The 13994-nt window shown below is 41.6% G+C and overlaps 1 protein-coding gene across 1 annotated transcript in view; it reads left to right on the top strand.

Annotated features, from left to right (window-relative positions):
- The first annotated feature begins 6953 nt into the window (after nt 1-6953).
- ARHGAP15 (Rho GTPase activating protein 15) overlaps nt 6954-13994 on the top strand; it is a 321279-nt gene continuing 314238 nt past the window's right edge. The window contains exon 1 of the mRNA XM_005491382.3: nt 6954-7125. Coding sequence (XP_005491439.2) covers nt 7102-7125 — 24 coding nt within the window. The 5' untranslated portion in view covers nt 6954-7101. The remainder of the gene's footprint in view (nt 7126-13994) is intronic.

Here is a 13994-nt window from a genome sequence, read left to right as displayed (position 1 = left end):
CTTATGCACAGGGGGAGAGGGGCTGGTGCCTCCTTCGACTGTCGCTGTTAAAGGTTATCAAAAAGAACTCTTGGCTCTGTGAAGAAATGAGTAATGAGTGCAAGTTGGTTTTGCAGACCCCGTTACAAGGGAAGAATAAACCAGGATTAAAAAGCCTCATGGAGAGTATTTTTCCCAACAGGCCTAATGTTTAATGGGTTTTTTTGCTCAGAAGAATTAGGAGGGTCACAGTAACTGGAGCTTGAAATAAAGGTGAGTTGATAACACAGGTGGGGAGGTGGACTGAAGGGTTTTTAATTAATTAAGCTTTTATAAAAACCTAGAGGCTGCAGCAGAGACTCCTTCTCTCACTCCTTCCTACATCCTAAACACTCCTAAAATTATTACCTAGCTCTAAATACCACTTTTCTTTGGAACTGCTGATGATACACTTTGTCCTGTCTCAGAGTTTGCCTGGACTTATGGAAATAATGGGTCTGGATGAACATTTCTCACAGCTCAGAAGGTCCAATTCTGGCTGAGAAGAAATTAGCATTGCAATAATTTTGCTATAAACACCCCCCACACACCTCATGCAAAAGTGGAGATGTAAAACATAGCTCCAGGCTCCTTCTGCTGGAGCCTGGAGGTGATTCTTCCATGAAAACCTACAGAGGTGACTGCAGCTCAGGGTAAGACAGTGCTGGGGACCTGATTTAGGAGAGTTTCTATCAATCTTGGCAGAGTAACCAAATAAAAAGGGTCCCAAAAACCCAATATTACAGGCAAGGGCCAGAGCAAAGATCACAACATGGCCTTGAAAAACAAGGGAAAGGGAAGTCTCTGACTTGAGAGACCACAGACTATAGAATTAAAAGGAACTGAAAAACTGGAACAAGCTCAAGAGCTATAGAATGAGGGCTATCAGTTTTCTATTTTTGTGTGCTTGGAGCAAGCTGAAATTCACTGTATTTCTACGGACATGTAGAAATGCTCTGAGTAAGGACATTCTTACTGAGTAAGGACATTCTTGTTTTCTGTTGGTGGCTGCTGTGACTAAGCCTTCCAAGAAGTGCAAACAGCCAAAAATATCTAATGCTCAGCTTGGTGGCTATGAGTTGCTCTGAATGTGCCCTTCTTACTTTCTTGTTTTTTTCTTTTTTTCTTCCTCAGATCTGGATACCCCCATTCAGCAATAACCTGATTTCCTGACATCTACCAGATCCTGTGAGAATACAGCAATTGCCTGCCAGAAGGAGGGAGCTGAGGAAAAGGGCAAAGGGGTAGAGCCATGCACACAAACTAGAAGGATCTGTGCATTACATGAGCAAATAAAATCACAGGAAGGGATTGGAACTGACATACGGAATTAATTAATTCAACTAACTGCTTCAAGTCTTTGATAAACTGATTTATTTGATGTTTCCCAGTCCATTCCAAGCAGCACAGTCTCCCCTGAAAGCTTCTGGACACAAGAGAGGACATTCATCTGTCTGCAGAGGAGTTTGACATCCTGCAACTGACTCTCCCTTGCATTTGTTGTTTTTCCTGGCACCAGTGCCTGGACAGTTCTGATGCACTCTGGGATGGCAGCATGGGTGAGAGCAGAGCTGCCACTTGGATAAAGCCTCTGTTAGCAAGAGACAGGAAAATACTTCAGCAATTCTTATTTCCACTAGATTTTATGGGCACACATTGTTTTTGTGAACAGCTTTTTTGGCTACTTGCTTTTTGCTTTGTTTATTTATTTATCATGAATGGGGACTTCGATCCTGTAGAAATGAGACTGATTTTCCTCAAAGGCTGAAGCAGAAGGAGAAAATATCTCAGACCATCTTATCTTTGTTCCCTGTTCATCCTCAGCATGGGATTTTACAGGATTTGGGACTTTCTCCACTGGAAACTATTCACCAAGTAACTCAAACTCCTTTAACAGAGGTAGAAGCAACACTGGCTGAGCATCATATTTGTGCTAAGGACTGACATATTCCTTCCAGAATCTTCCTTCACCACGAAAATATTGACTGTTTTTGTAGCTCTTGATCACGGGCTCATAGATCAAGATAGTGCCTCCCAGAGAGCACAACTCTTTTCTTTTAAGGTTCCTTATTGTGTGATAAAGTGTGTAAAACCACCTTTTTTGGCAGTTTGGTATTGTAGTACTTTTAGCACTCCAGAAAATACATTTACACTGCATTTCAAGCTTGCATGTAACTAAATCCTGTCAAGGAAAGTCTTTACATAATGCATCAACATATGCTGGGGTTTTGTCTCTTTTTTTAGTACAGTATGGCTATACAATGGATTGGAGTGGCTTTTCTAAGTTATTAAATATAGCCCTAGGCAAGGCTGGCTTTTAAAATAAATGGCAAGATCTGTAAAAACACCTGGGAAAGAGAGAGAAAAATACTATTTTGGATTTTTATAGAACTTTCTTACCCAGTAGTTTCTGTTAACTTTAGTGTCCTGTTTTTTTTCTTTAACAATGAAATATAGCAATAACTAAGCTTTAAAAACAATGAGGTTAAACCAAAAAATATATGTTATTTACTCAGCTATGAATATTCCTACATCCAAACCTCATTTTAAGGCAAAATGAAGTTTATTAGGAGTAAATGTTCAGAGAGCTCAAACTTCTCTGCTGCTTTCTACATTCTGCTTTCAAAACTTCAGTGGCTCAGCTATTAAGTGATTTAATGTGAGATCATTTTTCTGCTGAAATGTGAATGTTCTGGGTTTTAGACCTCAAGTCACAGCACATATGTTCCTTCCATAGAGCCAACATTAAAGTGCTGGAGAATCTCTAAAGATCTATTCCCTACCACCTGTGACCACTTTGTTAAAACATCTCTTGCACTTTGAAGAATGCGCTAAGTGAAATGGATTGTTTGGGGGGAAAAAGGCATCTCAGAGTAAAAGGGTTTGGAAGATATACCAGGATGTTTATAATGCACATTATTATTGAGAGGGCTGTCTGAATTCAGCCATTTCTATATATTTACATTGACATTTACATTTAGGTTCCTGCACAATGAGCATTTACAGCCCAAACTGGTGATTTTAGAGGGTGATGCTCACTTGGGCTATGAGCTGCTGAGTTGTTACACAGCCACAAGCATGGACTTCTTGACACATCAGAATGAGCTTCCAGAAACATTTTTGCTGAGATTAAATATTCAAGGCTCTTGTGACAAAAAAATAAAAATAATAATGGATGCTGAATGGACATCAGCATTTTGAGTAAATGATTGCTATGGGCAAGAATATGGATTACTGGCCATGCAGAAAAAAACCATATATTTGCTCATTTTGAAATGTTCTAAAATTGTGAAAAATGGCACTTCCCTGGTGAAAGATGTGGGGGGAAAAATAATTATTTTTTAACTGTCCAAGGGCAGGCTCAATGGGGCTTGGAGGAATCTGGTTTAGTGGAAGGTGTCCCTGCCCATGGCAAGAGGTTGGAACTGGATGATCTTTAAGGGCCCTTCCAAACCAAACCATTCCACGATTCTATGATCACCATTGACTCTTCTGGCTTCCTAGGGTTTTTCCTAGTGAATTAAAATGTTTTGGCACTTTAGGCATTTTTATTAATAAAAAATTATTTTCTCCTGCAGCAAGGCAATGGATGCACAACTGTCCTTCCAGGCCTGTGCCTGTGTGCTGTCAGGTTTGTATTGTCTGTTATGGCTTGATTTAAGCACTGAATTAGTTTTGCTACTGGGTGTCTGCTCTACAAGCCAGACACCAGGCTGCCTGCCAGTCATCACAACAGGGAGTAAAGGCTGAACTAGGCAAAAACAACAGAAAAAGTCAAGTTTTCTTTCCCCTTCAGGAGACTGCTGGTCCAGAATGTGTCGGAATCGCTGTTTATGCACCTGAGGAAGCTCATGATACCTCTTGAATTTATTATAACAGAATTTATGACATTTGCTGGGCATTCAGCACCTCCAGCCAACAGTGATTTTTTTAAGACAGCTTTTTTAGCTTTAACTCTCTGAGGTATGAGATGAGGCAATCTGGATGCTCCCCAGCCTGGTGACACGTCTCAGAGGCAGTGACGCCATCAGTCACTGTAACAGGGACAAGAAATCAGAAATGATGCTCCATCTCCAACTTGCATAGCAAACACAGGGGCCAACCTATTGCACAGCAATCTGCTCCAGGTAGTGTCAGTGCAGCTTCTGTTTCCTGCTTAGTTTTACTTAGATTAAAGGATCGCTTAGATTTTGTTAAACTGGCTTCTTTTTTTTTTCCTTTTTTGTTTTTTTTTTTTTTTTTTTTTGCACATCTAAAGTATTTTCAGCCTTTCAGAGATCACACAGGAAGCTTGTGCTGCATAAGTTTGAGCTGTATGCAAAGCTGCCATCCTTTTATAGAATTTTGTCACTGCTGACATACTGTCAAGTGGATGTGAAGGAGCTCAGACGCAGTCTGTGACTCGAGTGAAATGTTAGGTGTGCGGTGAAAGATGTTTTCATGGAAAATGTCATGTCCCCAGTCATCTAGGGTTTGCACCAGGTAACATGGGCACCTTCTGCTGCAGCATTTTACAGGTTTGATGATAGCTTTTCATATTTTAGTGGTTAAGTTCTCTTGTCCGCACCATTCACAAATACTCTATGACTGTAAAAATGCTTCCAGTGATTTTATTTGAGGAAAATCTTGATGAGATTCACACAGCTACAATACATTTTTAAATTAAAATTTATTTAATATGACAAAATCAGTTAGCACTATATATATATATACACACATATATACGTATATACTGCTTTTAAAAGAGTTAGCAGCTAATTAGTGCTGCTGAAATGGTTACTAGAAATGGTTAGTTTACAAAAAATACTGTATTGCTCTCTCACCTCCTCAAACCTGGGAGAAACCCCTCATCATGATTCATAGACATCATTCACATTTTTATTTCAAAAGTTCAATTTCAAGATACCTCCCTGAAATGCAGGGCCTCCAAAGAAATGAGGAACGGTGAAGAGCAGCTGTTGTGCTGTTCAGCTCCCTCTCCTGCTCGTCCTTGTGTGCTGCCTCTTGGCATACATAGGCTGCATAAGGAGAGTCTTGGTTCTGGCTTTGTGTGCCCTTTGGCATAACTGGATCTTTGGCCTTGAAATGGATCTTTTAGAAGTTACTAAAAGAATAATAATAATAATAAAAGCTACATAAGCTACATAATCACTGTGTAGTCTAAGAGCTCTGCCATCCCTCCAGCAAGGCTGTGTTCCCCTGTTTTATTCCTGACTTATCTGGAGTCCCTGGAAGTCTTGCTTCCCCACAGCTTCAGTAAGTGCATGATGGACTAAAACTCCTATCTACAGGAACTTTCTTGCATCATTTTCTTGCTGCAGTAGGAAATGACTCACCTGCAAATCAGACTTTTCTTTGCAGCCTTGTAAAACACATCACAATCCCCTTGTGAGGCTGCAGTCCAGGCACAGACCCCACCCCTCATTTCCTATCTCCATTAGGATGGCTTTGCTCTCCCCATTATCTCCATTTCTCTCTATTTACAACCATGGGTTGTTCTGTGGGATCCTCTTTTAGGGGGACTTTGTTGCTGGACCTCTGTACGGATGGGACAGAGCTTCTTGAGGAGCTCCACCTGTCATTTTCCCTCACTGTTGGAACAAAACCCTAAATATCAGGACAGCCATGATTTTCTCAGGTCATATGGCAGGTGTTTGGTGGTTTTTTGGGGTTTTTTTGTGGGACACAACCAAAAAAGGACCCCTTTTTCTGCCAAAGCATTACCAGAGAGCTCTTCAGCCTGAGCAGCATTGTGATTGTCCCGCAGCACCACAGCCCTGCCCTGTCACAGACATCTTTTCATGAAAAATCCTTTCCTTAGGATTTTTCCTCCTGAGAAGCTGACAGGCCTCAGGAACAAAATGTAAACATTGATTATCTGCTGCTGTGGAATGCAACTGGTGTATCTGTGATTGGTCTCATGTTGTTGTTTCTAATTAATGACTAATCACAGTGAGCTGGCTTGGACTCTGTCCGAGACACAAGCCTTTGTTATCATTCTTTCCTTTTCTATTCTTAGCCAGCCTTCTGATGAAACCTTTTCTTCTATTCTTTTAGTATAGTTCTAATGCAATATATATCATAAAATAATAAATCAGCCTTCTGAAACATGGAGTCAGATCCTTGTGCCTTCCCTCATCCTGGGACCCCTGTGAACACCATCACACTGCCCTGCATGGGAATCTCCATCACTCCAGTTCGCAGCATAACCTCAAAATACCAGAACTATATTATTGCTCCTTGCTGAAAGAAAAAAAACCACAAAAACCAACACGTGGCAGATGCTGATGATGGCATTTGCAAGGAAGGGGCGTTCCCAGAGGCCCAGAGCTGTGCCTGGATCTGGTGTTTCTCTGGGTTCCCCTGCCTGGGAGGGACCATGGGGGTGTGGGATGCTGCGGGAAGTGACGCAGGGCAGCAGCTGTGTGTGCCCCTGCTTCTCCATGGGCAGCTTCGTGGAGAAGTCTTAAAGCAGAAAACCAAACAAACAGAAGTGTTTGCCTGCCTGACCTCTGCCAGGGCTTTTTTTAGAAGCAAAGTCTCTGATTGTCCAGAATTTGCTACTTTATTAATCTAAATAACAGTACAGTAAGTGTCCTGCTTACTAAAGCTATTTTTCAAAATAGCAAAGCAGATTTGTTGCAAGCTATTTATTTCAGTACTCAAAGGGTTTCATTGAAGGCAAGAAAAGGGAAGTTGTCTTAAGGCTTAGAATCGTAATTCCTTTCAGCATTTCTCTTTAAACCTCATCTTTACCTTTTGCAAAAGCTAACCTTCCCTGTTTGCTGCAATTTTCACAGAGAAACTGCTTTACTTTATTTTCATACTTTAAAACATCTTTTTTTTTTTTTTCTCCTATCCAGAAGAATTGTACTCTAGCCTCTAGATGTAAGGCACTCGCTGGTGAGATGGTGCACTTCTGCTCTTGCAGGAAGTGGTTTTACTTTACTTTTTCCCTGCTATTTTTCGCCCTGTACGAGCTGTAGGACTAACTCAGGGCTGTCTCTCGACATGTGACCTCGATCTTTTCCGTTCTTTTGAAATTGTTAAAACTGTTGCTCGTTGATGGCGGCTTGAGATGAGATGACATCGTCCCTGAGGCTACAGGTAAGGAGCCTCTAATCCATCTCAGTGCACTTTGGGAAACCTGTTGCTGAGATTTTTTAAAATAATCATAGCTAGGAGGGTTTTGCAGGCACTCGAATCAGGTTGGTTCAATTGCACAACTACTTTATTTCTATATGCCTTTGTGGATTTGAAAGCAAGGAGAAAAGTGTAGAGGATGCAGATGTGAAATGATGTTTTCAATCAGTGCTCAGCGTTTAGCAAATCTGTTGCATTCTGTGCAAGAGGCAACATTACCTGACCTTGTCTAGTACCCCAAACCACTAATTCCTTCTCATATCCTGGCTGGAACTACCTAGCTCTCTCCAAAAATGTAGAAAAATTTTGTGGCACTGGCTGGGAAATGAGATTAGATCACTTTTCGCAGCATTTGCCCTTCCTGAGTGCAGTTTAGCACAGGCTTATTACCTGGCTCCTGTACTGGTGACCATGAGGGATGTGCTTAGTAGCCATGGATACTGAAAAAGTCAGTGCTGAGGGGTGGTATGTAGTTGTTTTGGTATTTCTAGAGCCTGAAGATGTTGATAGAGGGATTTCTTGCCCTACTCAATATCAAGAAGTTTGATACTACTCTATTATTTGGCAGGTAGGAAAAGAACATGGGGCATAAAGGATATTTTATATAAAATATCCTGGGTTTCTCTATGGGCAGTTGATGGTGGAGCTGTTCAGTGGAGATGTCGTGGCTGTGTGTTTCCTGCATGGGCTGTTTAAACCCAGACCAATTTATCCTTCAGAACTGGCCAGAAAAGGCTTGTGTGTCCTGACCTCGCAGTTTTCCCTCAGCAAAGACACCTTTGCATTGCTGTTGGTAGACAAACAACTTTTTGGCCCGCACAGCTTTGCAAAGAAATAATAATTCAGGAAGATGCTCAAATAACACAATAAAGCACTTTGTGGGCCGCAGAAAGGAGAGCCAGAATTAGCAAGGCTTGTTTGGTGCTGAAGGTTTTTTATCCCAGTAACACATAGCTTGCTGCAAACTTTGTGACTTGTACTCCTGTTTGTGACTGATTGCCTTCTCCAAACAGGCATCTTGGGGTTTTTTTGGAAATATGGGTCAAGAGTTGAAAGATATCACACGTGGCTCAGAGCTCATTTTGGAATTGTGCATACTAATTGGAGACAGATTTTAGTGTAATGTTGGAAGATCACATTTCATATTTTCTGTACTTTTTGGAGGAAAAAAAAAAGCTGTCCTGCCTGCATACACAAATCAGCACAGACAGGGAAATTGTATAAAAAGAATATGTTCTCTTCCTGGGCTGTGTTTGTCGTGATTTTTATGTTTCTGCTGCAGAGTCTTAGAGTAATTTAAAATGCATTTTCCAAAGAGCTGTGAGATTTGGTGAAGTAGTTTGAATTCTCAGAGTTTTATGTCTTTATTTTCTCCCTTTCTCTGCAACTTACCTCTTTGTGTCCAAATTCATTTTAAAGCAGTGTGTCTTGATCAGTTTACCTCTCCATCCAATTACATCTGTGATGTACATTTGTTCATTTCCTTTTCCAAAGAGAGTGAGCAGCAGAAGCACTCTGTATTTTAAAGCTCCTGCTATACACTATTATTGAATTACAAAAGAAACAAAACAAAACAAAAAATGTTGGGTTTTTTGACCGCATTTGTTGTAGAAACTTCTTTTTGCTTTGACACAAAGATATCCTGGTTTGGAAGAGGTTCTCCATCTTCTTCCAACCAAGTTTGAGTGCATGACACTCTTGGCAGTCCCTGTTACCAGGGGGCTGTAACCTGGCCTTGGGTATGTTCCTCCCTACCTGGAGTGGAACAGGAAACAGAAAATAAAATGGTGACAGAGGCATGCTTGAGTTTCCCTCGTGATATTTGGGTAGCAAAACTCTACAACCTCCAACGTGGTGCTGGAGAATTCCAACAGCTCTGGTTTGGATTTTTCTGTCTGTTTCTGGTCCCATCAATTACTCTTTTTCAGCTATGAGTTTCAGGACAGGGTTTAAGAAGCAGCATCCCATGCAGTGGGATGGATTTCCCTTCGTGATCTCCAGGGCTGCAGTGAGAATGGCTTTGGCTGTGCTGCCCAAAGCTTGGGTCTCTGCTACTTGCTGTATTTGAGTGTATTTTACTCAAACATATCCAGGATAGTGGGCTATAGACAGAGTTTTATGGTTTTTTTAATGCTCACTATGTGTAATTTTGATACTTGCTTATTTGTCTTGTTTTTTTCTTTTTTGTTAGATAGCTCTGTGCTGTATCAGATCAATCAGTATGAATTGTTAACCATTTAATGAGTTGTTAACCATTTAATGAGCTGTTAACCATTTAATGAGCTGTTAAAGCCTGTGTGGGGCTAAAAACCATCTCTTGATGTACTTAAATGTGTTCCTAACTTTTAACCCAAAACACAGCAGTTCTACAGAATGTGTCTTAATTCTTTACTGGTGCTGTTTGGGCTGATCTCTTTTAAAAACAAAACAAAGCATCACCTGAGCTCCAGTCAAAGTCTCTACATTCCACTTAGCCCCTAAGAGCCCCATATGGATGCATGAAACCTGTTTCTCAGTGCCACAAAGGCAGAAATTGGTGCTGATGGATTCTGTTATATGCAGATGGTTTTCCTGATTTCATTTTTTTGGGTAGTATAAAACTTGAAGAAAGCAGATTGGATACAATTTTGGCCCAGATTTTCCATGGTAATTCAAGTGCCATTCAGGGCACTGCAGCAGATTTCCCCACAACCTGCCCAAAACTGCCCCTTTTCCATTCTGTGGTGGCTTCCTACAGCTTTTGTCACCATCAAACTGGTGCCATGACCTCTGAGGGTCAGGGTGGGCTGAATGCCTTGCTGCCTTCAGAATTTGGGGTCTTGGGCTGGGTGAGGAGGTTTTGGTGTTACCTGCTCTGAAACCTTCCCTTAAGGTGGGTCTGCTTCCCCCAGTGAATCTGAATTTCACTCTCAGCATCCCCTGAAGGACAGGGGTGGTTTCCTTGCTGTGCTGGGTGTTAAGATGGTGCCTTCACGCCCTCAGCATGCCTCTATCAGTCCTCCCTGCTTTCAGAAATACTATAAAAAGGTTGTTTTGGAGACTGACTACAAAACAAGCCCTGCTAGCTCCCCATTTACACTGGGACTTCCTCAATGCTGAGCTATTTTTTACCCAAAGAGTGAGTGTCACAGTCTTGCATCATCTTCGTCACAACTTGAAGCTCCCTGGGTTGCAAACTTCCAGGCTGGCTGAGACAGGAGCAAAAGGAAAACACTTGGATTTTCATCAAGAAGGTTAGGAAATAATTTTCTGGGCACAGATGTTCAGATGTTTCAAACTGACAATGGGGCAAATCCAGCCCAGGCAAGAGCTGTCAGTGGAAGCAGCCAGGCCATGCTGGAGAAGATTTTCAGGGCATTATTGGTTCATATTAAAGTAATCTGGAATTGTTGACATCTGGCACATGTAAAATAAATCCTGTTTGCAGAAACTAGGAACCAAAATTCATATATGCTTAAAAATTTTTACCTTTTTCTCTTAATGTGTCTATATTTTCACTCAGCTTACTTATGAGAAAGAAATGTTTCAGAATTAAGTAGGAAAGGTAAGAGAGGTTTAAATAGATATTTATATTCTCCAAATTATCTGCTAAGCTACTTTGTGTGTTGCAATAACTCAGGGAGTGCTCAGGTGTTTACTGAAGCATTTCTTCAATAAATTAACTGAGTTTGATGGTGCTGTGGTTGTGGTAGGTTGTTTAAGATCCATGTAACTCTTCCTGCCATTGAAATTTAACAGATATTAAAGCATTTCTCTGAAGTTAAGCTGGGTATTGTGGGTTTCTATTGTGGTTTTCATGAATATTTCTCCCAAACCTTGTGCCTGATACACTAAGCAGGCATAGTCCTTGAACAGATGAACTTAAAGGGACTCATGATTCCTTCTGCAAAGCATCCATCAGTTTTCAGTGCACCTGCAACCTGAGATGAGGAGGAAGGAAAACCAGAAGTGAATGTGGCTTAGAGCTGGAAAAATATGCTTTGAATACGTGCTTGTTCTTTGTTTTGGCTTTCTTTTTCTGCCACACCCTGAGCAAAACCTCTTCTGTATTTGGTGCTGAATCAGATACCAGTTACCGAAAGTGCTCTTGGGCAGGACACAGCCCTGGCACCTGAACTTGTTTATTTGCTACTCAGGATGTTACAAACTCTTCCTTTTGGGGTGAGGAAGGAAATGACAGAGATGTTTTGTGAGAGCAGTTGAAGCTCTGGAGTTCTGAGAGGGCTCTGTCCCCTCCATGGCTCGTGGGTCTCCTCTCTGCTTTTTGGTGTTTCTGCTGCAGATGGGACTCAGAACCAAACCCAGACACATCACACGAGGGCCCATGGCCACACCATGGACACCCACAGCAAACACCACCAGAAGCCCCCTCAAAAATGCATTTCTCTCTCAAAAAATGCATTTCTATAAAATAGTTTTGCTATGAATTAATCAGTATTTTTCACCTGGGAGGGTGTCACATCAGCCTTTCCATCTCTCAGAGTTCTGGCACGTGCTGCCATTTGTGTGCTGGGCTAAGTAGTGCTGAGGTTTGATCCAGAGAGATTAATGTTTCCATTATCAGCAGTACATTGCGTTCTTGGTTAATTTATTGGAAAAAAACCCCACACAACAAAGTATAGTAACGAGTAATCAAATTCTGGTGATGATTTTTAGATTTAGAATTAACCCATTTAGCATTAATCCATCCACCATTAATCCATCTACTCTTGGAGTGCCAAAAAAGCAGAAACGGCCCAAGGGAAAGTATGTCAGTTCCTCCTCCTTCATTAACTCTAAACCTTGGAAAAGGCAAGGAGTGCCCTGAGCTTCAGCAGAACCTTAAAGGGAGTGATGTCTTCGACCCATTCCTGCATTTCCTTTGCACAGTCCAGCATTAGCTCCTGCCTGAGTAGGATGTAGTCACAGACACCTGAGACATTCAAAATTGCTGCACAGAGTTTGAATTTGAAAACTTCCTTTCTCGTTTTCATTTTCTTCTGAAGTTTTGTGAAACCTTTCTTCACGTGGAGGTAGCTGAAAAGAGGGAATCTATTAAGATGTGGAGCGAAAATTGTATGGAATAAAAGAATGAAAGAAGTTAAATGAAGATATTTCTTATTGGAGTTGTGCCCTGCACCAAGATTCAGGTATTTAGGGAACAATGTTGATGCAGTATAAGGACATTTTAACTCAGGAGCACAAGGCTGCAGAGGTTCATTTGAGTGCAGTTATTCCATCCAAAAAAGGGTTTGAGGATGCTACCTCATAAACCCAGTGGAAAATGTAACAGTCATTAAGTATTTTTGATGGCTGAAATGGCTGTGACTGTCTCACTATGAGTGTTGGTGCTTGCAGGTGGCTCTGCTGTGCTCCTGCTGCCATTGGCATTGACTGTGGCTGTGTGTGGCACATCTGTGCTGGGACACAGATGGCTGTGGCCTCCTGGCCTGCAGAAAATGTGTACAAGGTTTCCTGGAATCACTCTGAACCACCTCAGTGAGATTAAGTTTTCTGGTCTCTTTTCTTTCCTACCTAAGGGTGTCTTTTTTTGAAAATCAGTCAGTTATGCTCACAGTAGATGAGGTCATCTATATTCAGACAGTTGTGAAAGTGTGTTTAGTTTCTCCTGGGGATCAGAATTTAAAGAAAACTAAAATGACAGAGTTTGTCTTTTCAGGCTAACAGTTTAATTGCTTAAAACTATTATTTTGTGTGAAGGAAACAATAACTAGTTCAGAAATCTTTTGTCTGAAACTCGCTAAAGAATTTCATTTGCAGCAAAAGAAAATTGAATATAATTACCAAAGCCTATACTCCAACTAGTTGTATCATCAAAGCAATCATGGAAATAGATGATTTTTAAGGTCCTTTGCAACAAAAACCATTACGAGTCTATGAAATTGACTTTTTTGAGAGCTCAGCACCCTTGGTATTTCCCTGTGCAGCCACCTCAGCTGCACAATGTGCTGTCAGATGTTATCACACAGAACAAGGGCCTTTGTCTCCTCTTTGCTGTCTGCTGGGGCACACACTCCTGCTGCACAAGAAAGCAAAGTGGGGGCCCCATGAAATGCAGAAGAGGGGCTTGCTCAAAGCAAACCGCAAAGAATTTCCCCTCCTGGTTCCTGCCACAGCTCACAAGTTTTCTCCCAGAGCTGTAGGTGCCACCTCTGCTGCATTTCACAGCAGCCTCTCTGGGAAGTGCAGCACCAGGAGCTCTGCAGAGGAACGTGGGCATGGAGTGTAGGAACAGATTAAAAGTGTCTGGAGGATTTTTTTTCCTCCCTCAGATGGGAAGTGGGAGCAGTGAGAAGAAGCAAGGGAACAGCTGCAGGATCACAGCGCAGAAACTGCTGCAGATATAGATGATATAGGGAGATGGGGAGGTGGGGAGGGACTGCTTCATGTGCACAGCACAGGAAGTCAAACATCATGGGGGAGTGGGAGGGAGGGCATCTCTCTGCCTGGTAAAGGACAAGCCTCCTCTCTTAGAACTATTGAGGCAGGCAGGGTCAGACAAAAAAAAAAGTAAGTTTTAAATAAAAAGAGAAATAATTTCATTTTTAAATTTTTGTTTAAAGTCTGGGAAGATTTAAAGCCCTTGCTATTAAAAATCTCAGTATCTTAGTTTCACAGATGTCTTCTGTGGGATGATGGGTATATGGAACTGCAAAAAGGATTAAGACATAGCCAATGTGCATTGAAGCTGCTAAGCTGAGGAGCTCTCAGATACTCCAAGAGGTTAAAACTGCTGCTGCTGCTTCACCAAAGGCTTTACAGAACTCAAAAGGCATTTTTTCTGGTGAAGGGGATGGTGCTGCTGCAGGAACTGAGGGCTGGAGGGCAAAGTG

Source organism: Zonotrichia albicollis, chromosome 10, assembly GCF_047830755.1.
Source record: "Zonotrichia albicollis isolate bZonAlb1 chromosome 10, bZonAlb1.hap1, whole genome shotgun sequence".
Classification (NCBI taxonomy): Eukaryota; Metazoa; Chordata; class Aves; order Passeriformes; family Passerellidae; genus Zonotrichia; species Zonotrichia albicollis.
Note: the sequence above shows the minus strand (reverse complement) of the source record. Positions and strands in the feature narration are given on the sequence as shown.